General features: G+C 45.6%; 2 protein-coding genes across 11 annotated transcripts in view; one reads left to right on the forward strand and one right to left on the reverse strand.

Annotated features, from left to right (window-relative positions):
• PISD (phosphatidylserine decarboxylase) overlaps nt 1-15413 on the forward strand; it is a 40183-nt gene extending 24770 nt beyond the window's left edge. For 3 of the 6 annotated variants that reach the window (XM_039505685.1, XM_039505684.1, XM_039505686.1), the window contains 7 exons: nt 2946-3179; nt 5918-6083; nt 8429-8665; nt 9273-9411; nt 11096-11242; nt 13060-13220; nt 13597-15413. In XM_039505685.1, coding sequence (XP_039361619.1) covers nt 3127-3179; nt 5918-6083; nt 8429-8665; nt 9273-9411; nt 11096-11242; nt 13060-13220; nt 13597-13821 — 1128 coding nt within the window. In that variant the 5' untranslated portion in view covers nt 2946-3126 and the 3' untranslated portion in view covers nt 13822-15413. The remainder of the gene's footprint in view (nt 1-2945; nt 3180-5917; nt 6084-8428; nt 8666-9272; nt 9412-11095; nt 11243-13059; nt 13221-13596) is intronic. The other 3 variants (XM_039505681.1, XM_039505683.1, XM_039505682.1) reach the window with 1 other exon arrangement.
• Nucleotides 15414-15507: 94 nt separating this feature from the next.
• SFI1 (SFI1 centrin binding protein) overlaps nt 15508-25468 on the reverse strand; it is a 53998-nt gene continuing 44037 nt past the window's right edge. For 4 of the 5 annotated variants that reach the window (XM_039505661.1, XM_039505662.1, XM_039505660.1 and 1 more), the window contains 6 exons: nt 22597-22879; nt 21664-21817; nt 18858-18956; nt 18633-18756; nt 17454-17565; nt 15508-17008 (listed from right to left, as the gene is read on the reverse strand). In XM_039505661.1, coding sequence (XP_039361595.1) covers nt 16901-17008; nt 17454-17565; nt 18633-18756; nt 18858-18956; nt 21664-21817; nt 22597-22879 — 880 coding nt within the window. In that variant the 3' untranslated portion in view covers nt 15508-16900. The remainder of the gene's footprint in view (nt 17009-17453; nt 17566-18632; nt 18757-18857; nt 18957-21663; nt 21818-22596; nt 22880-25468) is intronic. The other variant, XM_039505664.1, reaches the window with a different exon arrangement.

A 25468-nucleotide genomic window follows, 5' to 3' on the forward strand; every position in this document is an offset into this window, starting at 1 on the left:
TGTGAACTGATGGAGCAGAGTGGAGTTGCATAGCTGACAGATTAGCTGTTTGTTATTAGATAATTCTCCTCAGGGGATTTATGGTGCACCTGCATTACTTCCTTTATTCACTTAATATGCATTCTGGATGAGTTCAAGGAGGTAGGAGTGGTTTGGGGCTGAAGCCCCGGACTCCCCATAGAGAAGAGTTAGAGAAGTCTGAGCCCATCAGTGGAGCTAGTAGGAGGGGCTTTGCAGCACTGTCCTGAGATCTGAGAAGTAGTTCAGGTGTAAATCCATCACATTCATCCCTCAGCAGAGAGAGGGGGATTCAGTAACTGATGCCCAATCTCAGTTTGGCCAGTCCCTTCCTTCGCCCTTCCTCAGAACACTTGGGCTGAGGGTAGGGTTGGCATGGTCCACGATCCAGTCATTTCCCCTTTCTTCCATTGCAGGCATCTTTAAATTCTGAGCAGCCAAACCCTGCTGTATCCTTAATCCTTCCTGTGCAGTAGCTGCTGACATGGCAACTCGCCATGTATGTTTGTATGTCAGTATTTAAGTAGGTCTCAGCCAAGAGGAGGGGCAGGCTCTCATCCATGGGTGATAGTCAGGTATTTGCGTCTTGGTGAGTGTAATGGGGTCCGTAGGACAGAACATGAAAGAAATGTAAGGCTTCTTACTTAGAGGAGATGAGTTTTGTGTAGCCATGGAGAAGTATGGTTTATATAGCACTGAAATCCATCTCTCTCCCTGGGAACTTCACCTAGGAAGGTGAGTCTATCATGACATGGTTTTGCCCCAAAGTGGGTAGCCTTCACCACGTGTGCCCTTTCCATTAACTTTATCTGGATTTACAGTAGTATCAACATGAAACAATGGAATTATATTTTAAATGTTCATTCACTTCTGGGGTGCAGGTTGGCTGTTCAATTCACTCCACTCTTTTGTAAAATCTTGGGGAAATAAACCCCTGCCGCCTTGATCTAGGATGTGGTAAGTTCTTTGAAAGGAGAGAGCTGTTTGGGCTGTTTCCACTGAAATAGACTGTGCTGAAATGTGTATTTACCTCACATGCTTTTGAAGGAAGAGTAGAATAAATGGTGAGTGCAGTCCCTGCATGTCTGGAATGTGAGGAGGAGGAGAAAAAGTTTGTTAGACAGCACTGTTCGTCTCCTGGCCTTTCTGTGCCAGTGCTGTATTTTTTCCCTTGTCACAGATTCTGGAACTTGCATGCATGCTGAGCATTTCTTGTGATCTTGGTGGTGAAAATGATTTCCACTTTCGTCTGGTTAAGTGTTTTTAAAGGGACACTGTTGATTTAAATCACACTTCTGTTGAAAATTTGCACCTGTTGTTATTGCTAGGAAATGACAGAAAGGAAATGTTTCGGCTATTTTTCCAGCTTTTTCTTTGTGAATTTTGACATTTTCCCTGTATATAGTCAATTTCCCCTTTCCATCTGGGTATTTCACATAGCAACAGAAGAGAGAGAAGCATTGTAAAACATAGGACAGCATGATTATAAAACCACGAAAACTGGCAGGGGATCACAGGACGGGAAAAGGGGTAGGCGTAGTGCCTGGAATTATTTTTAACTCTTTTTAAAACTAATAAGATTGTAATTTACTAGTATCCCTTTAATATACAGTTGCAAAAAATCAGTCTATACCTGACTCTTGTAACAGATCTGTGATAAATAATTTGTCTCCAAAACGTTTCTATTAAATGAATTTCCTCCTGAAAGGTTCTCTCAGGCTGGCACTAAACATGGTTCCAAATATTGCCTCTCCCTCCCATTTTCTCTTTTTCCCTCAGCACAAGATATAACGTCCTATCCAATCTTGGGTTAATGCAGCAAAGTGGTTATTGGCTCACTCCACGTCACTTTTGTGGCACTAGCAGGGTGGGCATGCTTTGGAGATATTAAACTGCTGTCTACCTTAGTTTTGACTTAAAACATTAGTGTTTAACCATTTTGCTTAAATATTGAACCATAAAATATTTCTGGTATTGGACTTGACACAGAAGTCAGGTGTAAGCTCAGTTCTGATCTCTGGGTTCCTGTTGCTGCCAGTTTCCCTCATTAGTAATCCAGGCGCAGCCAAGAGACACAGGAATGCCCATTTTTAGTCAACAACTTTCAGATATAATTTGCAATGTGGAAGAGAACTTCTCACCTGAAGAATATTCCGAAAGCTGTACCAGACAAAATGGGTGTGCAGCCTTCAAGACTGCAAAAATCCCTCTTGCCCCCATGGTACTGGCGGTTTGGGTTCTGCTGGATGTAAAAATTGCTGAAGTATTGCACACTGTATAAAGCATCTATTGAACTTCTGCAGAGCCTGTTTCTCAAGCTGGCGGTGGAACTTTTGTTTCATTGCAGGGATGTATGTCTGTAAAGGAACGTTCTTTCCCTTTTTCTGTCTTGGCCTGCTCCCTTGCTGGACAGTGTGGGATGGAAAAGGTGTTCCTGAGATGGGTGTTGGTCTCTAACTGGACTGTATGAGTTAGAAAAGCTGTTCCCTCCCTTTCCTCTCCTCTGTTCCCAGGCTGGATGGTGTGAGAAGGAAAGGGTTTTCTGGCAGAGTGAGTGTTTGCATACACATCTGCTTGCTCAGTAGCCCAGAACTGATCTAGCCGCAGTTACTGCAGTGCAGAATTGAAGCAATGAGTTATCTCCCTCCTCCTCTTCTCCGCCATTCCTCCTCCTCCTCCCAGCCTCGCATTCAGGCTGGCTCTTGGGATAACTGTGCATGGCTAGCGGGCTGCAGTTCTGATAATAGTGCATTAGTTCCTAGCAGCCTGAGACTGCAGGGTGTTTGTTTGGGAGTTGAGCTTCGATGGCAACCTTGGCTAGAGAGGAGCAGGGGCTGCTTGTAGGCAGAGGTTGCTTTTATCTCGCACAAAGCTGCTTTTGTAGAGGGTTGCTGAAGTGTGACACAATGCCTGTTTGTTTGCAATAGCTGGGAACCTCGTAGCCGAGTTGCAAGTGGGAAAGAGACAGAGAGGGAAGCCGGAGACAAACCAGCGGGGGAATTAGGAGCTGTGACGTCGTGTCCTCCCTCCTGTGCCGAAGCGAGCAAGGGAAGGGGAGGTAGAGGAAAAAAAGAGAGAGACTGAGACTTACGACCGACCGCCATCCTGATGATGTGTCAGTCAAACACCCTGCAGGGACCAGATCTGCACACAGGGAAATGGTGAGATGCTGTAAAGCTTTATCTAACCCTCCTCCCTCTTGCTACAACCTCCGCAAAGTTAAAATTCATGTCCGAAGGCTACGTTCAGGGAACAGCGGCAGCTGTGCCGGGGAGCAGCACCCGCAACTGGAGAGTCCAGGCCCAGCTGGCTCTGCTGGGGGCACACCAAATAGGAGAGCCCGTTTCAGGTACTGTTTGGTGTTTTCTGCTTTGCAGGATGGCGACTGAAGGGAGAGATGAGGAAGGGAGGGTAGATGGGCAGAAGGAGTGACCACCAGCTGCAAAGCCTTTGTTTGGCCTAATTACTATAAATCTCCTTATGCGCTGAATTGGCAAGGGAGGGGTTGCTGCTGTACAACAAGAGAAATGAGGCAGTTTCCTTTCTCTTCTGGTCCCCTTCTAATCAATGGGAGAGCAAAAAATCTAGAGAGGGAATCCTCTAAAACCAGGCCAAGACGGTGGGAAGGAAGGAAGGGGGTTTTAGAGCAAGCTGCCAGGATGCAGCTCTGCAGGGATTGGTTCATGATCGTCTGCAGTGAAGGGAGGGAGAAGGAGATGGGAGGGAAGAGCAATACCTTGTCCTCCGAAACTCTTGGAGAGGCCATCTCTCTGTCAGGCTCTTGGGCCCTGGCGGATGAGAGGGAGGAGGAGCTGCAGGTGAGTTCTCTCTGATTCCTGTGCTGTGCGCTGGTCTTGCCTCCCGCTGTTGAGGCCTGCGGTAGCGCTGCTGAGACAATACTTCAGCTACTCAGGTCTGTCTTGCACTCCAGCACACAGCCGTTCTCTGGCTTTGGCAGAAGTAACGTTAGCCTAGAGTAAACCGGTGAGCCAAAGGCACCATCTTCAGCCCACATGGTGATAGTAGCAGCTGCTATGGGGATGTTTTAATTTTTCACCCAAGTCCCGAAAAGGGCAGGTTGTCCCTTTCTAGTCTCCCAGCTCCTTTCTGTCTTGGAGAGAACTGTAGAGCATGTTACAGCTCAGTCTTCAAATCTTCCCATCCTGCAAGGGATGGGAGCCATCTTCAAACTAACTTGTAGCAGGAGCCTTCCCCTTCCATCAGCATGCACATACAGTCATGCTCAGTGCACTATGTCCCCTCCAGAGATGCAGGGAGAAGAATTGTTCCCCAGCAGTTAGCACAGTGCCAAACAGACCTGGATGTTTTGTCCTGAGTCGGGTGGACATTAACCTAATGATGAGACCCAGAAAGTATTGAGAATGAGGCTAAGCATAAGGTACCCTTGGGAGACCGCAAGAGAAGAAAGGAATAAGAGAGTTTGCCCAGGGAAGACTCAGACATAGCATCAACTGGAGCAATGAGATGTCTCATGGAAACAGGAATGGCATGTGGAGCTTTTCCATGCTGAGTCACTGGTTCAGTTCTGGCCCAGGCTGGTAATGACCACAAGTCATAGTCTGTCAGCCGTCTGATGGCTCTTCATGTGAAATGAGTTTGTTCTCAATTCAGGCATCTACTTCACAAGAAAACCCACCTAAACACAGTTGCTTAAGAGGCCAAAGTTTGAATGGGCCATAGATAGTAACTACCCTGCTGCACTAGCAGTATGTGTGTTAGACAGATGATACAAGAACTAAGTTTGAGGTGCCCAATAAGGAATGTAAAACCTGAAAGGTGCCTTTTGACCTCCGTGCACACTGCCCAAATAGCTAACTCACAAATCCCACTTCTGTTTGTCTCTGAAGTGTTAAATAGCTGGCCAGATGGAACCAACTGCTAGCAGGCCTGCTGCAGGAGTACTTCAGTTTGTCCCCAGTGGCTTTTGTGATCCTTTATAGGACTTAGACCCAATAGAGTCAGGGTACGGCCAGCTGGGTACTATCTAATGTTGACAGCTTCTGCTGCTGCCTGTTTCTGGGGCTCACCTAGAGACCAGGAGGTACAGGCATGATTCCCTCTTGCTGCTGCTCAAGACAGGCAGGAGAGAGAAGGAAGTATATACACTTCCCTTTCCCTTAGCAGCAGCACATTGTGCTTATGGTACTGCAGCTGTCTCTCCCCCAACACAACGCGAGCCTAGGATTAGGTCAGTTTCATCCCACTGTTGCATGTAGGAACAACACTGTAGATCGAACTTCCGAAATGCAGGATTCCCATAATGCCAGACCTTGTTAAATCCTGGAGCCAGAGACGACATTGCCCTGGGTTTGTGGCTGTTTGCTTCACTGGAATATCATCTGTTCTTTCCTCAGCACTTACCTAACACTTTTGCCCTAAACAGGGATTTTATTGCTAGCTTTCAAAGTTCTTTACTGTGCTGATCACTCTAACTCTCCAAGAGCGGGAGAGGGTACCGGCAAATGTTTCCTCGCAAGTTGCTACTTCTTTCAAACACCAGAAGAATAAGTTGCTGGGTTTTCCCCCTGTTGGTGTTCCATAACATATTGTGTATGTTCTAGCGTTAGCTGGCTGGACCAGTTGCAGCCTTGTTTTCACCTGTATCTCAGACTTTGTTTAATGCAAAATGTTTTGCCTTTAATTAATTTGCCAGTAGGCATGAGTAATGGAAGTTGTCCTGTGCCAATGAACCCCAGGCAGCTCATATTCGTTTTTGAAGTGACCTGGTCCTGTATTTTGGGAAAGGAGCAGGTTTGAACCAAAGTCAGGGAGCAGGGAGTTGCAGAAACACTGACAAGCATTGAACAAACTCTGTCAGGAGCTGGTGTTTCTGAGGCTGAGTTGGCTGACCCTCTTGTGTGTGTGTGTGATCCTACAGGTTGCAATTCCCCCAGCTGGCCCTGAGGCGGAGGTTGGGCCAGCTGAGCTGTATGTCTAGGCCTGCTCTGAAACTCCGTTCTTGGCCTCTGACTATTCTCTATTATCTTCTGCCTTTCGGTGCTCTTAAACCCTTGACCAGAGTGGGATGGAGGCCTATGAGCAGGGTAAGTGTGAGCAGGTCTCTACTTTGTAACAACCCTGTGAGCAAATATTCTGTTATAATGGAGGGAGGCTGGCAGCAGGGGGAGAGACAGGCAGCATGGTGCTGATGGCTGATATTAAAGCAGAACTGCAGTTCATACCTTCCTCTACCACAACTGTCTGGTTTTTTTCTTTGTTGTGAAGCTTTAGGAATTATGTAATTCTCCTTTCAGAGACAGATGATGAATTTCCAGGAGCATAGAATTTGTGTATGATCCCCTAACAAACAAGTTCCCAACCTGGGGAATCAATGGAAACAGCTGCATTCATTCAGACAGTAATACCCACAAATATCAGGATTAGGGCTAAGGCAGACCAAGCCTCTTCTCCATCCCTTTCCATGGACACATCCATGTAGTCTCTCCTTTGCTGCAATTTTTGTGTGAGACTGGTTGGCTGTTCAGTTCCTTCTTGGGTGCCTGGAATCCTGACTGCCCAGAGGATGTACTAATGCAGACATCCTGGACTCAAACTATGAAATTTAGTTTTAGTACATGGACCTGCATGCATCTGATTACAGTGTGCGAACATCATCTAGACATTGTTACTGCAAACTTATACAAATGTGCCTGCTCTTGAGAGGATGCCATTTCGACAGCTATTGCATTAAACAGAGACTATCAACTTGAAACCCCATCACTTGCAAAAGTGAAGTATGTATGTATTTTCAGGCGCTGCACCTGTCCCCAAGTTGTCTTGCCAATTTTTGCAGTTTTGCAATCACATTTTCCTATTTTTTTTAATTTCTGTAACTGTGGGGAAACCACACAAATAGGTGAAACTGTTTCTACAGGGATACCATGAAACTGACTCTGTCCAAGGCCTGTCAAATGTGCAAAGTGTAAACACGAGAAAAAACGGAGCAATATTTCTCTCTAATCCTTCTATTGTCATGGTCTAAAGTGTTACCTGTAACAATAGTTGGTTTAAAACGTTTCAGTCTGAAGTAAGATTAAGCTGGCAATCTCTCCCTCTCTCTCTTTTTTTCAAATGGTTGGATTTTATTTGTAAGCATCATCCATAGCACAGTCGAAACTCAGAATACTGAACTGGTCTGAGTGAAGGTGAGTTGAGTGGAGTATCATCCATTAGCAGGTGAAATAAATTTGCTTAATAGAACAAATAGGCTAAAGGACTAGCTCTGCAGAGGAGTCTGTTCGTATTTATTGCTACGTTCTGCAGGTCCTAACATTGAGGGATACCCTTAGAGTAGAGAATAAATAGTGCCTCTTTCTCTGATGAAAGAAACGAGAGAACCCTTTTACTCACAGAGTTGGAATTAGCCAGCCACCCTGTTCTGCAAACTTTTACCAGAGGTTTGCAGAAAACAGCTTCCTGTGTAAAACTTAGAGGAAGGCTGGAGCCCTCTGAAATATCTTTGAGATTACAGCATGCTCTCATGAGCTGTGTGGGTGATACCAAGTACCACAAACAACAGGTGAGTGAGTTTTTTGGAATTGCCCAAACACTAAGGCTTGGTGCACACGCAGTTCTTGTACTGATAAAACTATCATTTGTGGTGTGATTAATTTTTTGTTTGTTTCTTTGACCACTATAGTTACACTGGTATAAGCCCTAGTGTGGGCACAGTTATGCCAGTAGAAAGGTGCAATATATGGATATAGTTTATTTGTCTTTATGGTAATAAGCTACACTGGTATAAGCACAGTGTAACTGTGTCCACGCCAGAGGAGTAGTATTGCTTTAACTATACCAGTATAGTAAAAAGCAGTGCTCCTTTTATGTGTAGACAGGGCACTTTATAATTCCAGAAATAGATGGGCTTGGGAGAAGCAACACACTAGGCATTGAAATGCAGACAGAAATGTATTTCTAAGTCAGTTTTCTTTGGGTTGTTCAAAAAAATAAATATATTAGTAATGTTTCAGTGCCTCCAATTAGTGCTGTAAAAGAATGTCCCAAATGCACTGCTGCTCTGTGAGCCTCCTGGGAGCAGTTTCCACTAACTCGCATATGAAGCTTCAGCATACAAGGGAAGAGGGTGCATGCATTGTAGCTGCCCTCCATGGTACCTGGCTGGCAGGGCTCTTGTGCTGCGATTGGAAGGGTTTACATTGAGCTCCATCTGGTCCCCCATCCCTATACATCAGCATGAGGGCACGGAGGGTAAGGTTCTGGTCTTGTTTTATTGAAGACTTTAGGGTAATTTCATCCTTGGTGTAACTCCACTGAAGTGAAGGGAGTCACAGTAGGAATGAATTGGATTCTTCCATTTTGGGAGCGAAGGGACGAAGGGCTGAGCAGCAGAAAGAACAGAAATAGCATGGTGTAATTCCTTTCTTTCTAGGTTTCTCTGTACAAATCGGTACCAACACGACTGCTTTCACGAGCCTGGGGTCGTTTGAACCAGGTCGAGCTGCCTACCTGGCTCCGGAAGCCTGTCTACAGCCTGTATATCTGGACATTTGGAGTGAACATGAAGGAAGCAGCCGTCGAAGATCTTCATCACTATAGAAACCTCAGCGAGTTCTTCCGCAGGAAGCTGAAGCCCCAGTCCCGGCCAGTCTGCTGCTATCACAGTGTGGTGAGGAGGAGGGAACAATGTTTATTTTGTTCCAGTGGAGCTACACACTGATGTGTAAATGTCCCCATCCCTCACCTTAGAATGTGTGCTATGTCTGTAGGCCAAAACTCTGAATATTGGGCTGGCCTGAGTGGAGTTGTGGGTCTATCACTCACCCCTTTTCTGTCTGGGTTGTTGCTCTTGGTTACACCCATATCCAGCCTGTCTATATGGCAACAGATCATGGCCCTAACTGAACTACTTGGTTGGGGTGGGTAAAAGTCCAGCCTGACTTATTCGAGGCACAGGACTAGACCAGGCACTCTCATTGAAAGAGAAACCTGTCAGTCCCTGTAGTGGTCACAGCATTGGCATTCACTCAGAACAAATGATGGTCTTTCTGGATCACACTTATGGGCCTTCCTATTTGCCTTTCTGGTCTATGAAAATATCAAAGGTCCGAAACAAAAGGAGGCTAGGCTTCTCCCATTGTGGGGGCGAGAGGTTATAGAAAGGGAAAGAGATGTGAAATTTTGGGTTCAAGTGATCAGTGGACTTGTGTTTCTGATGGCTAAGCCTGAGGGATGCATGGATTTTCACTGCATTTTACTTTTTTTGTTCCCTGTAGATCAGTCCCTCAGATGGAAAGATTCTGAACTTTGGACAAGTGAAAAACTGCGAAGTGGAACAGGTGAAGGGTGTCACCTACTCGCTGGAGTCCTTCCTGGGGCCGTGCACCAGCACAGAAGACATGCAGTTTAGCCAAAGTAAGTTGCCTCTTAGCCTGTTTCTGTCATTTCACTGTTCCCAGTAATTGCAGGGAGGGGGTGAATCATAGCTATCTGCTCTCAAAGCTTTGCCAGCAGCATAGGCAACTCTGCTTCATTATAGCTCAGACTGAGGAATAACATGTGGGGTGTAATGTTCCATGTTGGATTCCCCAATCTCCTCAGTAGCCTGTCCCTCTCTTGCAGCCTCAGCCTCTGATTCAGCCCTTTCCTCTACCTCTTAACTTTTCAGTTCCCTCAAGTGCATGGTGATCTTGGGTGGATTCTGGGTAATGTCAGGGTCTGTGACCATAATGAGGCTGCTCCTGCTGGGAGGCTGAAACATGCCCAGACGTTTGGCTACCAAAAACCGAAGGAACTACTCTACTAGACCCAATGTATGCAGTAGCAACACTCCCCCCCTCCCCGCCCCCCCTCCCCAAATGGAGACTGATCTCTGCTCTCATGCCTAGAGATCTGCCTTTCAGGTCAGCGCTGTGCCTGCTCTGTGGAGATAGAGCTCTGTCTTCAAGGCTCTTGGGTTGGGTGTTAAAGCTGTGTCTGGGCAATATGCCACAGAAAGAAGCGCTTTCTGAAAGCTGCAGGATTGTTTTCGTAATGTTTATGCAAATGCAACTAAAGCATTTTGTAAGCTGGGATGTTACCGCAACTTCTGACAGCACCCCAATAGTTCTGAGGTGTCTTTTAAGACAAATGCTTTGCGTTTGATGAGACTCCGTCTCAAGCCCCTGCTGCTTTGTCTGGGGACGCTGGGGCTCTTTAAAGTTCTTTGGATTCTTCTGGGCTTGGACTTCAAAGATGTTTAAAATGTAGCTGTGTGTTAAAGGGACACGAGCTTTTTAAAATGCTGATTCTTGGCCTTGAAGCACTATCTTTCAGAGCTTCCTGTAGCCAAGATGGGCCTTCGAAGAGGGACATGCAGTCAGCTTGAATTGTCCCCGAAGTAATAGGGAGCAGGCAAAGGACAAATTGATAAGGCAAATCCCCATAGAGGGGGATGCTCTGTATCCCCCTCTACGATCCAAGTATCAGCCTCCAGTTTATATGAAATATTAGGGGTTAAGGAACCCTGTCAACTCAGCTTGGCGTAAAATGTATATTTTTATAAAATAAAATTTGCCAGAAGCCTTCTCCTGCAGCATTTACACAACCCAAACACTGACAAGTCTGATTTCACTGTCCAAGCTGAGGGAAGTGGAAAAGTGAACAGCATCAGCAGTGAGAAGTAAATTAGATTTCTGTAATTCTTCCTGTTTTAATAATCTAAGGGTTGTTAATAACGCAAGAAAGAAAATGTTTGGTTTATAGTTGCAGAAGGTGTGGCCTGAGAGCTCAACACTGAAGACATTCAAGGAATTAATTCTAAGGCTGACTCATCTCCTTACCATGTATCCTGAAAAGGATTTTCATGGTCTCAACAAGCGTGTTCACTGAGGGTGATTACATGTTTGGAATTCTATTGCTGATTCATCCATGTAAGCTCTCTTGCCAGTGAATGCCCCCAGAGTCACTGTGTGGGCTGTAGTTAGTGATCTGCTGTTAACATTGGTTTTCTGAGTATTACGGTAGCACATTTCCCATTGGAGACTTGTCACACAATACGTTCTCTCATAGATTCGTTTGTTCTTTTTAACCTCTTTTGTCTTCTGCTATCCCACTGCAGCCTCATCCCACAACTCATTCCAGAACCAGCTAGTCACAAAGGAGGGGAACGAGCTCTACCACTGTGTCATCTACCTGGCGCCTGGGGACTATCACTGCTTCCACTCACCCACTGACTGGAGAGTGTCGCACAGACGCCACTTCCCAGGTAGCTTCTACTTCCATAAGTAAGAAGGGGAAACAGAGCAGGTGTAAAAGCAGGGGGATTACTGAGAGATGCCTCAATCAGAGCACCTGAATTGTGATGTGCTAGAGAATCAGAGGGCAGCAGTTTGTCATAAAAAACACTCTGAGGATCATGCTTCCCCCAAATCCTGAATACTGTGCTCATGAATTTCAGGGCTTAGTCTACCAATTTAACTCAAATCATCAATGCTGAAGCTGAATAACTTGGTCTCTCAACTAAACACAGAGGTGTAGGGAGACCCAGATGTGTTGCCAGCCGACTTTACTGAAATGGCTGTTCAGAGCTGGAAGAATGCCAGTCAGCATCTTGAGAGGGAACAAGGGCATTCCCCATCCACCCACCCACCACAGTAAACTGCCCTGATGCTGCTAAATAGAGGATGCCCTAGAGGGGCATCTGATTGTTGTGGATAACCCTGCACATCAGAGACTCAGAGGATGACTAAGCACAATCACTTGATTGGAATTGGGGTTATGGAGTTTTGCCCTCTCCTTCGCAGACAGTCATGCTCCTTAGGCCAGCAGATGGAAATTCATTTTTTTAATTACCTAGGAACAAAGAGAGGAGTTGGACTTGGTTTCGGTTTCAGATGCTATGTGTGAGAGAGAGACAAGACCTGGCAAGAAAGTTGATCTGCCAAGCTTCAGCGTGAAGCTAAGGTTTGTGGCTGAGTAAACCCTTTTAGCCAGGGGTTTCTTAGGGAAATGCTGCCAGGAGATCCATTGTAATAGAGCAATGTGCATAGGAGTACAGGCTCTAATGAAACATTCTAATGCACTCTGTGCTCCCCTGGATTGTGTGACAGGGTGGAAACCTTTAAGGTTCCTATTGTGATTCATTTTCTTTTGGGATCCTAGATCCATTTATTAATCCTTCATGTTCACATCTGGCCAGCTACGGTGACTCAGATCTGCAGTACTGCAGAACCACTTTGTCACACATTGCAAAGGGCATTGGAGAGGCTGGGGGGGTTAGCTGGGGTGGTTTTTTTTCCCCCCCCGTAGCTTTGGTGAGGCAGCCCAATGAGCTCATCCCTTAGATATAAAGACTTTTGTCTGCGTCCTTAGACTTTAGAGGTAGAGGTGTAGTCAGATCTTAGTCAGCTCCTGTGGAGCACTCAGTAATCCAGGCTCAGAAGGAGGCGTATTATGTTTTGAGTTCATTAGGGAGCTGGGTTCCTCCTCCTTGCCTGTTTGGTGATAGCAATGTTTTCAGGGCATGTAATGGTGATGCTGTGAACTCTGAGATGGCATTAGGGTGAAATAGTGTGGTCTGAGCCCAGGGCAAAAACTAATTAGGTTGATACATCTTTTGTGGAGGGATGTTAATATGCCTTAGTTTCTGGCATAAATATTTTCCCTTCATTCAGCTCCTGTTGTTTCTAGGGGATGTAGCAGGACCTCAGACATGCTGGATGATAGAGCAGCTCTATGAGCTAAAGAACACTCGTGTGTTATCTGCTCCCCACCTAGTATATCTACAGTGGAGCTGGAAGCCTGGGCACACTCCCAGCTGCAGTGTAGACATACCCTTAGTAACAGTTCTGGTTTTGCTACTGCCCAGCTGGAGGCTTTACTTGCTGTGCACAGTGCAATAGAACCTCTGTGCATCTTCTGATCCTTCATATTCTTGGTAATACTTAGCATTTGTCTCACTTCTTAGAAATGAGCTTTAATCTGGCCTTTCTTGTTGGTCTCTAAACTATTGTGCCTTAAATCTATCAAAATACTGCTGCAAGAACAAAGAATACTTCATCTTGTTCTTCCTGTTTACTACAGGCTCCCTGATGTCTGTGAATCCTGGTGTTGCCCGCTGGATCAAGGAACTCTTCTGCCACAATGAGCGGGTTGTACTTACTGGTGATTGGAAACATGGCTTTTTCTCCCTAACAGCGGTAGGAGCCACAAATGTTGGCTCCATCCGCATCTACTTCGACCGGGTGAGTGGGAATCCTGCCTTTGAAGTCTCACTTTGCTAATGAGTCAGTGGTACTATATAACTCATGTGAGGAAACAAGGCATAGCTAATTAATTATTTGATTTCCTCATAACTAATAGCAAGCTAAAGTTAAAAGTCAGAAGATTTCTACCAAGTATTACTCAATTGGCACTACTGTTCATTAGACTAATGTAGTCTAGGACCAGGATATGAAGGAGGTGTCTGTTGTACAGATCTTTTCTTCCACTTTGTATTTAGCACTGTTGCATGTTACTATTTGAAACTGTAATCCAGGCATAGGGAGTTGTCAATCCTAGTAAATGGACAGAGCATACTAAAATTCGCAAATCATATTCCTTTCTCTCGTCTCGCTGCAGGATTTGCGTACTAACAGCCCCTGTTACTCCAAAGGCTCTTACAATGACTTCAGCTTCATAACCAACAATAACAAGGAAGGCATCCCCATGAGGAAAGGAGAACATTTAGGGGAGTTTAACCTGGGCTCGACCATTGTTCTGATCTTCGAGGCACCCAAGGACTTCAACTTCCATCTCAAACCTGGACAGAAAATCCGCTTTGGAGAGGCTCTGGGGTCCCTTTAGAAACTACAAGAGGATTTTGTATACAAAGGAACTCAAACTTCCAAGAAAAATGTTTCACTAATGGAAACTATCACTCAGCAGGACCTGGGTGAGGAAAATATCCAACAACACTGCTGTGTAAAACTGGGGTAGGAGTATTTGCCCTATATCACATACCCATGCTGAGAGCAGTAAAATAATCAGATGATCCATATACATATCAGGTACAGATGCCTTTAAGAATGTTGACCAGGGTGGTTTCTATCCCATCCTGTGCCTATAGTCTTTCACACTCTCCTCTTCAATGTGTTGCAAACGAGTTACATTCATACAGAGCCTGTAGGTCCTTATCGGGGATGGGGGAAGGCAGAGAGATTAGCTACCTTTAAAGGGACACTGATAGGTTGACCTAGACCCAAGGTTCCAGTGCTGTAAAATGTGGTTTTCAAACTTGCAGTCCCCAGAAGTGTCTAATGCAAACATGACATCGAAGTATGGAAGCCAAGAAGTCAAATTGCCTAGTCTTACTTTCATTGTCCAACCTAGGTGAAATGCACAATGTAAATTAATGGCATCAGTGCTGAAACCAGTAAATTAGATTCAAATTCTGTTTAATAATATACTGGTAACAGGTGTGGAAACTAATTTTTAAATGCCTTTTAACCTGTTATTGTCCCTTTAAAACTGGACTTTGCACTGTATTTTAAACCTGAAAACACTGTGTCTACATTCCATGTGGTTGAACTTGTCATCTTTTTGAAAAAAGTGTATTTTTTTAGCTTGCAGCAGTCAGACTGGTGCACATTCTTCTCCCAATCCATAGTTTTATTTTTTGCCATTCCAGGCCTTAAGGATTTTTTGTTTATATGAGTGGTAATTACTCTCCTCAGTCACCCAAAAACTACTGAGAGATTAATCTTGTGACATAAAACAGTAACAAGTGGTTTGGGGTCTGCTCCCTTCTCATTGCATGGGGGAGTTTCCATCAATACAGAACTCCTTCTCCGTTGCAGTGGGGATGCAGCCAAAGTATGTTTCCCCTTCTGCTGTACAGATGCTGCTGCTTATTGTGTTGTCATAACCTTCAGGGTCTGACATTGAGGTCTTGATGTGGGAATTTCTCCCTGTACAAAACAATTTGAAATACATCAGGGCTTATAGTTTAGTGCACGGAGTGAAATGCCATGGGCATTGACTGTGTATTAAAAACCATTATGGACCTTTGGGGCAATCCAAGCTTGCTCCCCATGTGCACTAACTTGTTTTTCTAGCCTTCAGTGGACTTGCAAATATTTGTTTAACTTACCAAAAAAAGCCAAGCCTCCATTTTTCTTTTGCACTCATAGCTGGTAGAGAGAAGCTGGGGCTGAGTGCTCTGCAGCTTCATCCTGCAGCAACTTTAGTCTCTGTTAATTCATGCCAAGAAGGGTTAGATGGAAATAGTAACAACCTCCTTCACTAATGTAGGGAACATGACACTAAGAATAGGAGTTTTAAGCTTCACGTTACCAGTAATGGGATTAACTGCAACTGGTGCCAAAAGGGTTGGGAGTAACTCACTTCTCCTGCAATGTATTGCTTGTTCTTACTGAATAAATTCTATTTTGAGCCAAGGAAGTCGTCTGCCTGTAAGTGAATGGGACACCCTGAGCTTGAAGGAATGGACTAGCTTATCATCAAACCTGGCCCTCCCAGCTTCCTGTGAGGTCATCTACTCTTTCCCAGCTTGAGGGGGAGCTGGTGGTTTCTTTAAAGATCTGCCTGCAGTTCCAAGGGGATCTTCTGAAACAAACTTTTAGAATGAATTAAAAAGGAGACTGAGCACTGTCTACCTTTGATCCTGTAAAGGAAAGTCTGTCGCCCCTGGATGTGCTGGAGAAAACAGAATCAAGTGTGGACAGCTGGCCAAGCCCTATACACTTAACTTGTCAGTAGAGAAGGAAAGACGTGCTCAGTGTCTGGTAATATAGCCTGCCAAAGGCTCCTAGGATGAGCTTGATGATTTAGCCCTGTCTTGGTCAATGTAGGAGAGAACTAATCCTTTGGCTCCAAGAGTCACCATTTCCTCAGATTAAATGGGGGCTGCTTAAAATGGCTCTTAGTCCCCCACACCCACCCACTTCGGTCAGCCCCTTAGTGCTAGGAAGTTCAGAACTTGTGTTCTTATTCCAGCTAGGCACGAATTTCTTAAAAACTTGATGTGAAATGCATGCAGACATCATCAGCCCTTAGGGTTGAAGCTATGACTAATTACCCTTCAGGTGCTAGAGGCTCTGCGAACAGCACAAGCCTGTTGCAATGGGGTAGAGGAAGAAAGATTGAATCTCTTCCTCCGCTGAGGCCTTTTGTCTTAGTTGTGGTCAAAACAAATCTAAGTTTTAAATTCCTCACTCCTCAGCCATCACAGTATCTGAGCACCTAGTTCTAACGGGCTGAGAGAAGTTGCTACTGTTCTCTTTACTATGAATGTGTCAAACAGATCAGTCTGCACCAGGTCAGCTCTCTTTGTAATGGTCTTAGCACTGTGGAAGCTTGGCTGGCTAGCAGGAGTGTCTTACCCACTGATCAGAGGAAGTAAAAGCAGGGTTTCTTGAGAATACCAGCCATGCTGTAAGTTTCTCCAGCAGAGAGAATCCATTTAATTTTTCAAGTGGAACACTAGCACAGTATTTCTCTATGTCACACTGTATGATTTATCAACATTAACTCTGAATTTCAAACATTTTAAAATAAGTCTTCTCAGCATTGTTTAGCTTCTTAATAAGCAGGGGAGTTTAAATAGATACTATAGTGATGGGCTCTATGAATACTCAGCTAAGGACTGTGATGAGTGCAGCTTTGAGCTGCACAGCAGAGTGTCCTGTTTCTTATCACAACTATGGTAAATAAATGAGGTAATGTCTCCCATATGCATGCAGCAAAAGGAAACAGACATTTAACTGGTAGAGTGGTTTGGTTTACTTCCCTTCACAAAAGTTAGAGAGGACATACACCTACTGTACGTGATCTCTGACATCAAAAGCACATAATCAAAGATCTAACAGTCAGTCAGCCCATTCTACCACTGAGCATGAACAACCCTTCCAAGGTTTTAGACTTGTTACATATCCAAAGCAGTGCGAATGTCCTCCACACGGGTGATGTAGCTCTGCAGACAATGTCTCCCTTCTAGCAGCACTTTGGTGAGAGCGTTGATCTGCACCTCCAACTATGAGAGAGAATGAAGGGAAGATGAACAGGCTCAATGACTAGTGAAGTCAGGAACGATTCATTCCAGCAAGTTGAGGCTGGAAGCATTCTGATGCTGTTTGGTTGAACAGCTCTCGCACTACCCCACTTGAATAGAAAAGTATCAAGTGACAGGACTGGCTTACTCCTTGGGCAGCTGTAGTGTGGTGAGAAAAATGTGAATAGTTTAATCGACTTTGTGCCTTGTTTCTCACTAGCCCCTTTGCTTCGAACAGTTTACCCATCATCCTATTACTAATCTCCCACAACTGCCTCCTCGTGCCTTCAGCCTTTGTTTCACAATCATCCAAATTAGACTAAATCCGTTCAGGGCACGTTCCATTTCTCTGTGCGGTACCATATGTCATAATCTTTACTCAGTAACTGTGTGGGACTGGCCTTCACACCACTACTTGTCCACATACCTGATCCAGCTCTTCTTGAACTTGCTGCGCAACATCGTGCTCCACTGCCCCAGTGCCCACAGTGCTCATTTCCAGCCACTTGTGCAGAATGCGCGCCTGCCGCCGGCATGACCTGAGGGAACAGGTTAAATGGGGCCTGTTCTGAACAGGATCACAGCAAGCTAGGGTGAGACACGGAAGGCTCGTTTGCATCAATAGTTGTAGAGGCCCAGGACACTCACTACCAGCAAACATTGATGGGAAGGAATTCAGCGTCACTGCTCTTTCTAGATCATTTATAAAAGATTGCGTTTACAGTGCCTTTTAGCAGTCAACATGCAATGCCTGGCTGCCAGGTGGGGAGGTATAAGTACTTAGGGATGAAACCCAAGCCACAGCATATTAGCTGGAAGCTGGGTGGTAAGAGCCAGTTTAAAATAAGTTTCAGGAATATTCTAAACATTAGGCACCATCAGACCCACTGTAGGAAAAACTGGCTTCACCACTGCCATATAAGGGACCCATTTTCCAGTCTTTGGGCTCTGGATGTTAGAAGGAAAATGGTGAGAAAGGGTCCTTGGAGAATACAAGAAAGGTTGGGTGTTCCTCTCCTGCTTTTGGTCCACTGCTGCTGCTTTCCATAGCAGTAGGTTCCCCCTTAAAGTCCTGTTCTGCTCTGAAATGTGACTACAATCCCACTTAGGGTTATAGGTTTGTGTCTAATTAACTACTTACTTCAACGTTTTTCTAACTGCCTATTCTACAAAATCAGGCTGGGATCTGAGAGCCAAGCTGGGGTTTTTACTAGGAGTCTGAATTTATGAGGAGGAGAGTCTGAAGACGACATTCTGACTCAGTTATACCAATTCAACTCACTGATTTCAGATTATGCCCTCAGTGTCACCGGTATAGCTACACTTCCTTCAGTGGTTGCTACAGGTAACAGTAAACAATTGCCAAGGATGCACAAAAAGGTAACTCCCTCCAAGCTGTAGTGGCAGTACAGGTCTAATAGGAGTAAACAAAAAAACCACAACTCTTATTCTCTTAGGTCAGCAGATGTTACTGAACAGGCCTAGGAGACAGATCTGCTGAGTAAGAATGTGTCACTTTTCAGAGCAGAACTGTACTTCCATATAAAATACAACACTGGATTAAGAGCACTCAGTGAGGCTGGCTAAAGGGGACTTCACTACATACTTGAGCTCCTGCTTCCTATCGTGGTAATGCTGCATTTGCTGTCGGATGTGTTGGAGCTCTGCTTCCAGCTGTTTCTGCAGCTCTGTTCCCTCTGTGGAATAGCCTTGCCTCCTCTGACTTTCAACTGAAACCAAACACAAAGCACACACATGATGATGTGGTTGAGGTTCTATTTCCTGCTTCTTCCTCTCTGGGAAACAGACAGGCTTGTAAGCAAAAACTTACCACTGTGCCGTGCCTGTGGGTTCTCATTGCTATCATGTGATGCGTTGCCTCTGTTGTAATAACTGGAGCCTGAAAGACCTACCCCACTTGTGTGCTTGACTGTGGAAAAGTGGATAAAAGTTTATAAAATGATCCAATCACCTCTAACAGTAAGTGTTGATGGGAAGAGATAATGAAAGTCCAACTCAGCCTGTTACATAAAATTGCTTGTAAGAGTCAGCAACAATTAAGACAGACTGAATTAGTCCAAACAAAAAGGCCGCCTGCTATAAATCAGCGACTATGTTATGTCTGGTAAACAAAAAAATGGGAGACTGGAAGTCAAACAGAAAAACTTGTCAGAATTAGGCCTAATTGGTGAGCAGAACGACGAGAAGATGGGCTAGTTCGCTCATTACTTGACTTTTGAGGTCCTTTAAAAAAATAAAAAATAAAAAAAAAAAGACTTTGGGGGAGGATTGAGATGGGTGAACTAAAGGGAGCAAGCTTCATATCATGGCTTCCACTCATATCGCCTGAGACCTCAGGATCCTTTGGGACACCATTGGCCCTTCACTCTCTTGATTTCGAGATGGACACAGATGACATCACCATGTCCACTAGCTTTGGCTAAATTCCAAATACCACCTGAGGTGTAAAACTTTGGTTCTGGCTTTCACCTATTCTCTCATGCATCATTTTCCTCCTGCACCTTATTTCTTCTGTTTCCTTTTGCGTCTTTCTACTAAGAGTCTTTCTTAGCCTGCCAAGACTGCCACTTTTGCAACAGTGCTGTGAGCCTGTGACCAGAGAGGCAGCTAAAAGCAAAGCCTGATGCTGGTACAAGTTTGCCAGGCCTCGGAGTGGTGTGCCACATACTGGGCCTGTGTTTCTCCAGCAGCAGGGCTGTAAGTAAAATTCAGCACTAGCGACAGAAGCTGCACTTTCTCTCTGTACTGTTCTTTTCTCTCCCTTTTAGTGTGTATCTGTCCTGTTTGCAAGGAACCAGGATCAGACTTTAAAACTAACTATAGCTCCAGCCCTTCTCAACTAATTTTCTCTATTTCCCCCCAAAAGGACAAGTTATTACCATCTAAAAGAGACTGTCAAAAATGGGGGTGGGCAGAGTCCTTATACAAACACTCTACAGCCAAAGCGAAAGAGAACAAGGGATATTGTTAAAATGAAAGGCTTCATATATTACATACATTTCAAATGCTTTAACTGTTTTGACTTTTTCCTCTATCTTTAATAAAAGGTTAAAAAGATGTTTAATGGTGTATTTGGCCTGGTACTAGGCAGGCTGAGGTTTCTGTATTCAAAATGCTGACCCTAGTTTGACTATTTAGTGTTGCACAGTGACAGGGTCAAGTAAACGCCTTTAACTCTCTGAGCCTATTTATTCTATCAAAATAGACACCACCCCACCTCTAGCCTCTCTTCCCGGGCTAACAGCAGAGTGGTTCTTCACCTGTGACTGGAACATGACCCACAAGAGGTTAAAGGAGCATGGGCCAAGATTTCCAACATACAGTACCCTACAGAGCCTGTACTAGTTACTGTTCATTTGACTCACTCCAACTTCAACTTGCGTATGCATGAGTTGTAGGGTCCTTCAGCATATGGCTGAGCAGCACTAAGGATCTGTGGTTTTGGACCTGTTATCATGCTTTGGGCCAGGAAGAACAAGCAGCAGATACGCACTGTACAATTTACATTAGGCGGAAGCACCTCACCCCAATCCTATGGAACATTTAGAACCTGTATTTCATGCTTCTAATTAAAGGCAGATCCTGGCCGTAGTGCAGACAACCACTTTGAACTGCTCACTACGGTTCACGTAAAATTTGGCATTCGATCTAAGCACTGCTGTGATGAATGCTATAATGTGTCACGTGCTTCCTTGACTATCCCTCTCCCTCCATTGGGTTCTCTCCTTAAAACCCAAAGCTGTGGTTTTAGCTGCACACTTGACCTCTTTTCCCTAGCCCTTACCCTTGTTGGAGCCCTCACAGTGTTTTCGATGCCTTTGATGGTAAGCAGTACTCCAGAAACTACTTGTATCGGTGAAATTGTTCCTTGCGTTATGGGACATCTTCTCTAGCAAGTTCTACCATTCTATGAGGCAGGGAGGAGTATGTATTTGGGTTATGCTGTATGAACTCCCCGGCATTAAAATAGGCTCTGCTCTTGGTCTCTCTGGCCAGGCTAGGCCCTAGAGCAGTGGTCCCCAATGCGGTACCCGCGGGCGCCATGGAGCCCACAGGAGCATCTTAATGCGCCCGCGTCCTGGCCCCCGGGAGAGCACCCACCGAAATGCTGCCCAATTTCAGCGGCATTTTGGCGGGGACGCCTCTCGATGACGACACTTGTCGCCAACAAGTGATGTCATCGAGAGGCGTTGCCCCCGAATTTCAGCGGGGACGCCTCTCGATGACGTCAATTGTTGACGGCAAGTGGTGTCATCGAGAGGCATCACCGCCGAAATGCCGGCGGGTGCTCCACCCCCATGGTAGTCCTTTGTCTAGCACCTACCAGACGAAAAGGTTGGGGACCACTGCCCTAGAGGTTCCCACCCTTCACTTCTGGAGAACCTGTCTCTCAATTAATCCTCTGAACACCCTGGAGCATAGAAAATTGTATCACTTGTATCTTCCCTTTCAAAAAACAAATGGCTGACTTCTTCCTCCAACACACAGTCAGCTCCCTCCCACTCAATGAGCAGGTAGCTTTGCCTCTTCCCCAACCCAATCTTGCATATACTGGGGGAGGCTTTCAGTGCTGCCAGGTCAGGGATGGCTGCTGTAATTTAGAACTGAGAACATACCTGCAGTTTTTGGCCTGCTCTCTTTTCCTGTGGCAACTTCAGGCAGCAGCAGATGTGCCTGTGAGTTTGGCTGCTTCCTCTCCTTCCCCACAGTGGCCTGTTGAGGGTCTTGGAGAAAAGTTTCCAGGTGACCCTTCAGGGGCTGACCTTCATTCTACAAAGCCAGGCGTACAATAAGGTGACACAAATACAGCCATCTCACCTCTCGGCTAGGATTCGGGTGAGCAGGGCCACAACAGGACTCTCTGTACATGGCCTAACATACTAAGCCCTCCTTCCACTGAGGGGGACCCTGGATTTACTTGGTCTCCACAGGTGGCTGTAGTCAGCCTTGCTCCTTACATGATATTTCATGAAGTCAGAGCTTTCCCATCCCTTCTGGAAGGGTAAACAACTCCTCTCCCTTCTGCAATAGAGCAGAGGAATTTAAATGCTGTTCAAATGTTTGCAGAATCCCATTCCTCCCTTCCCCTCCATTTGTTTGCTAAAGAAACCTGCAGGCATACAAGCGGCGGCTGAATTTAGTCAGTCTCAGTTAGATTTCATCTGGCTGTAGCTACTCTGAACCCTTTGATAGAGCAGCACTCTCAGATGTCAGCAGCTAGTAATGACACCTTGCTGAGAAGGGGACAGGACCAGGAAAGACGTGAATTCTAGTGCAATACCCCACACATCCATTAGCCAAAAAGCAAATTGTTGCTTCAGATTGTCACTGCAGTGACTGTGGCAAGTGAAGGAGAAAGGACTGATGTGCATTTGCAGCCTATCAATTATTATCTATTGATCTATTAAAAAGGCAGGACCAGGAGCTAGAGGCGGCACAGGCCAGCTCAGGCAAGAAGGGGTGGGAGCTTTGGAAGAAAGTCGGATAGTAAAGCTGCATCAGCCAACTCCACTTGTCCGGTATTCTAGTTACTTCTGCATGAAACTCACCTTTTCTGATTCACATCTTAAACGTGACGTGAAGGACGAGGGAGGCAACAGCACTGGCTTTGGACTAGTCTGAGCAGGATGGCATGTGCCATGTGTCCAAGATGGTACACAGGTTAGAGGGGTAGGCACAGAAAGGGGGCATGAGGAGTAACTAGTGCTATCCATCTGGAACAGCTGATTACAGCTGCTTTGCTCTGTTTGAATTGAGGCAAGTAAGGCCCCAGCCTGAGCAGGATGTTTGTTCATGGATATTTGCGGCAAAGGCACCTCTGGTACCTCCAGTCTAGAAGGGGAAGGAAAGGGAGAAGGGTTTGTTACTTTCCAGCCAGCCCCATATTCTTCTTTATATTCAATCCAGAATAGCCAGAAGGGGAACACATAGTTATAACCATTCACCCTAGTGGAGGTTAATCCACTGTAAAGAGTCAGACAGCCTGGTAAGCCACTGAAAAATACCATATACGTTGCTTAGCAACACTGCCTTCAATCTGTGGCACAGGATCATAAGAAACTGTGCTGCTCCTGCTATGAAAAGCACTGTTGCTAAGGGACAATAGCAACCTGGTTAGGATCCATGTTAAGTTCTTTAACTGGCATGTAACGGTATGAGTGTAATATAATATCTCATTGAAAGGTGACAGGGCCAGAAAGAGATAATTAACTCACAGACTAACCTGACCCATGGCCAAACTTTAAAAACTGGTTAGGAAGATATGTCAATGAATAGAGCTTTGAAATGCAAGTCTGCATTGTTAGAGGTAGAAGGGTAGATGTTTGCTCAGGTTTTGTAATGTAAGCAAACAAGTCTTGTCTATTGCAATGGCTTTAATTCAAAGATCAAAAAAGACATATTAACATTTAGGAAGATACTTGAGTAAAATAGTATTATTGTCTGTGTGTCTCTTTGAAGGTTGTGGTAACCTGTATCTAAACTGTTCAATGGATAAATTACCCTGTGTTAATTGCCAGGATGTTTGGGAGAAGGAGTTAAGCCTATTGTTTTCTCAAGCCAAAAGGCTGCTGAAAATGTATAAGAACCCTGGGACATGATCCTACTTCATCTCAGATCTGCTTTGGGTTTCAAGAAGGGGAAACCTTAAGCCATAAGGACTGAGATCCCCAGTCACTGACTGGAGTCACCCTGAATATGGACATTGGACTATAACCTATGGACTATTTCTAAAAGGACTTTTGGCAACTACAAGCTCATCTCTAGTAGGTATCTAAACCTCAAGAATTGAAGTCAAGTCTGTATGTATATTGATCTTTTAACCAACACACACACACTTCTTTTTTAATAAATTTGAGCTTAGTTAATACGAATTGGCTAATAGTGTGTATTTTGGGTAAAATCTAAGTTATAATTGGACCTGGGTATGTGGCTGATCCTTTGGGATTGGAAGAACCTTTTCTTTTATATGATGAGATACGGTTTTCAGTAATCATCATCGTATTTGACAGGTGTGTCTGGATGGAGGCCTGAGGCTGGGCACTTTAAGGGAACTGCGTTGTTTGGACTTCTAAGTAACCAGTGAGGTACTGTAGAAGCTGTTTTGTGCTGGCTTGGTAAAACTAAGTATTGGAATATCCACCAGCTTTTGGGGTTTGTCTCCCCCGTCCTGTTTGCAGTTCACCCTAATTGAGTGACCTCAGCTGGCTCCCACGGGCAGCACTGTCACAAGGCAGCAAGCCTGGAAGAACCAACACAATCATTAACGATCAAAAAAGCAGCAGATAGAGATGGTGCCTGGCAGTGTTTCCTCTAATTTTTTACATCCATGTGCGGAATGAATTTTGTTATGTGCACCAGCATGGAGGTGATGTGTGACACGTCACCTTCATATTGGTGCAAATAACAAAATTCATGTGGGGGCAGGGCCGAGTTCGGGGTGCAGGAGGGGGCTCAGGGCTGGGGCAAACGGTTGGGTGCAGGGGGTGAGAGCTCCAGCTAGGGGTGAAGGCTCTGGGGTGGGGCTGGGGATGAGGGGTTCAGGGTGCAGGAGGGGGCTCAGGGCTGGGGCAGATGTTTGGGTGCAGGGGGTGAGAGCTCCAGCTAGGGGTGAAGGCTCTGGGGTGGGGCTGGGGATGAGGGGTTCAGGGTGCAGGAGGGGGCTCAGGGCTGGGGTATGTGGGGCGGGGGTGGGCTCTGGGGTGGACCAGGGAGGCGGGGGTTTGGGTGCAGGCTGTCCCAGGGCTGTAGTGGGGAGAGAGAGAGAGGACTCCCCACAGCCTGCTCTCGCCGCAGCAGCTTGGGGCCGGAGGAGAGGTGCCTCTCCCCAGCTGCAGCAGCTCCAGTGGGGCTGGGCTGGGCCGGGCCGGGCCGGGCCAAGGGAGGGGCTCCTCTCCCCTCCGGGGCAGGTCCATGCTGGGGGAGAGGCATCTCTCCCCGCCGCACCCTGAGCCCCTGTGCAGGGCTTAATACTGGAAGCTGCACGGCCTGGAATCTCCCCTCCTAGAGCATTTTAACCTGAACCTGTTGACAGCATCTTTTTTAAAAAGGGTAGTGTTCAGGGAGTATATTTCTACATCATTTTGGTCCCAGCAGTGGGGACCTGCCCCAGGTTTAGACAGCACAGAGAATGGAGAGAGAGAGAGTTCTCTGAACTGCAGTATCTTCCCTCTCTCTGACGCTGCACCACTAGCTATAGAAGTGGGGTTTCTAAAGAGAGCATGGAAAAGAGCCTACTAAATACTTTCAATAAGGTTTTCCTGTTGAAAACCTTTTGCTTCTACAGGAGGTGCAGCTTCAACCCATTCATTTCTGAGAGAAGTGATCTCATAGCTAGAGCTAGCACTGACAGCATAACAGGTGGCTCCTTGAGCATCCTTAGCACTGTAAATCACACGCAGAAGAGTGACTGCAAAAATGGTA

This window comes from Mauremys reevesii, linkage group 18, assembly GCF_016161935.1.
Source record: "Mauremys reevesii isolate NIE-2019 linkage group 18, ASM1616193v1, whole genome shotgun sequence".
NCBI classification, from domain to species: domain Eukaryota; kingdom Metazoa; phylum Chordata; order Testudines; family Geoemydidae; genus Mauremys; species Mauremys reevesii.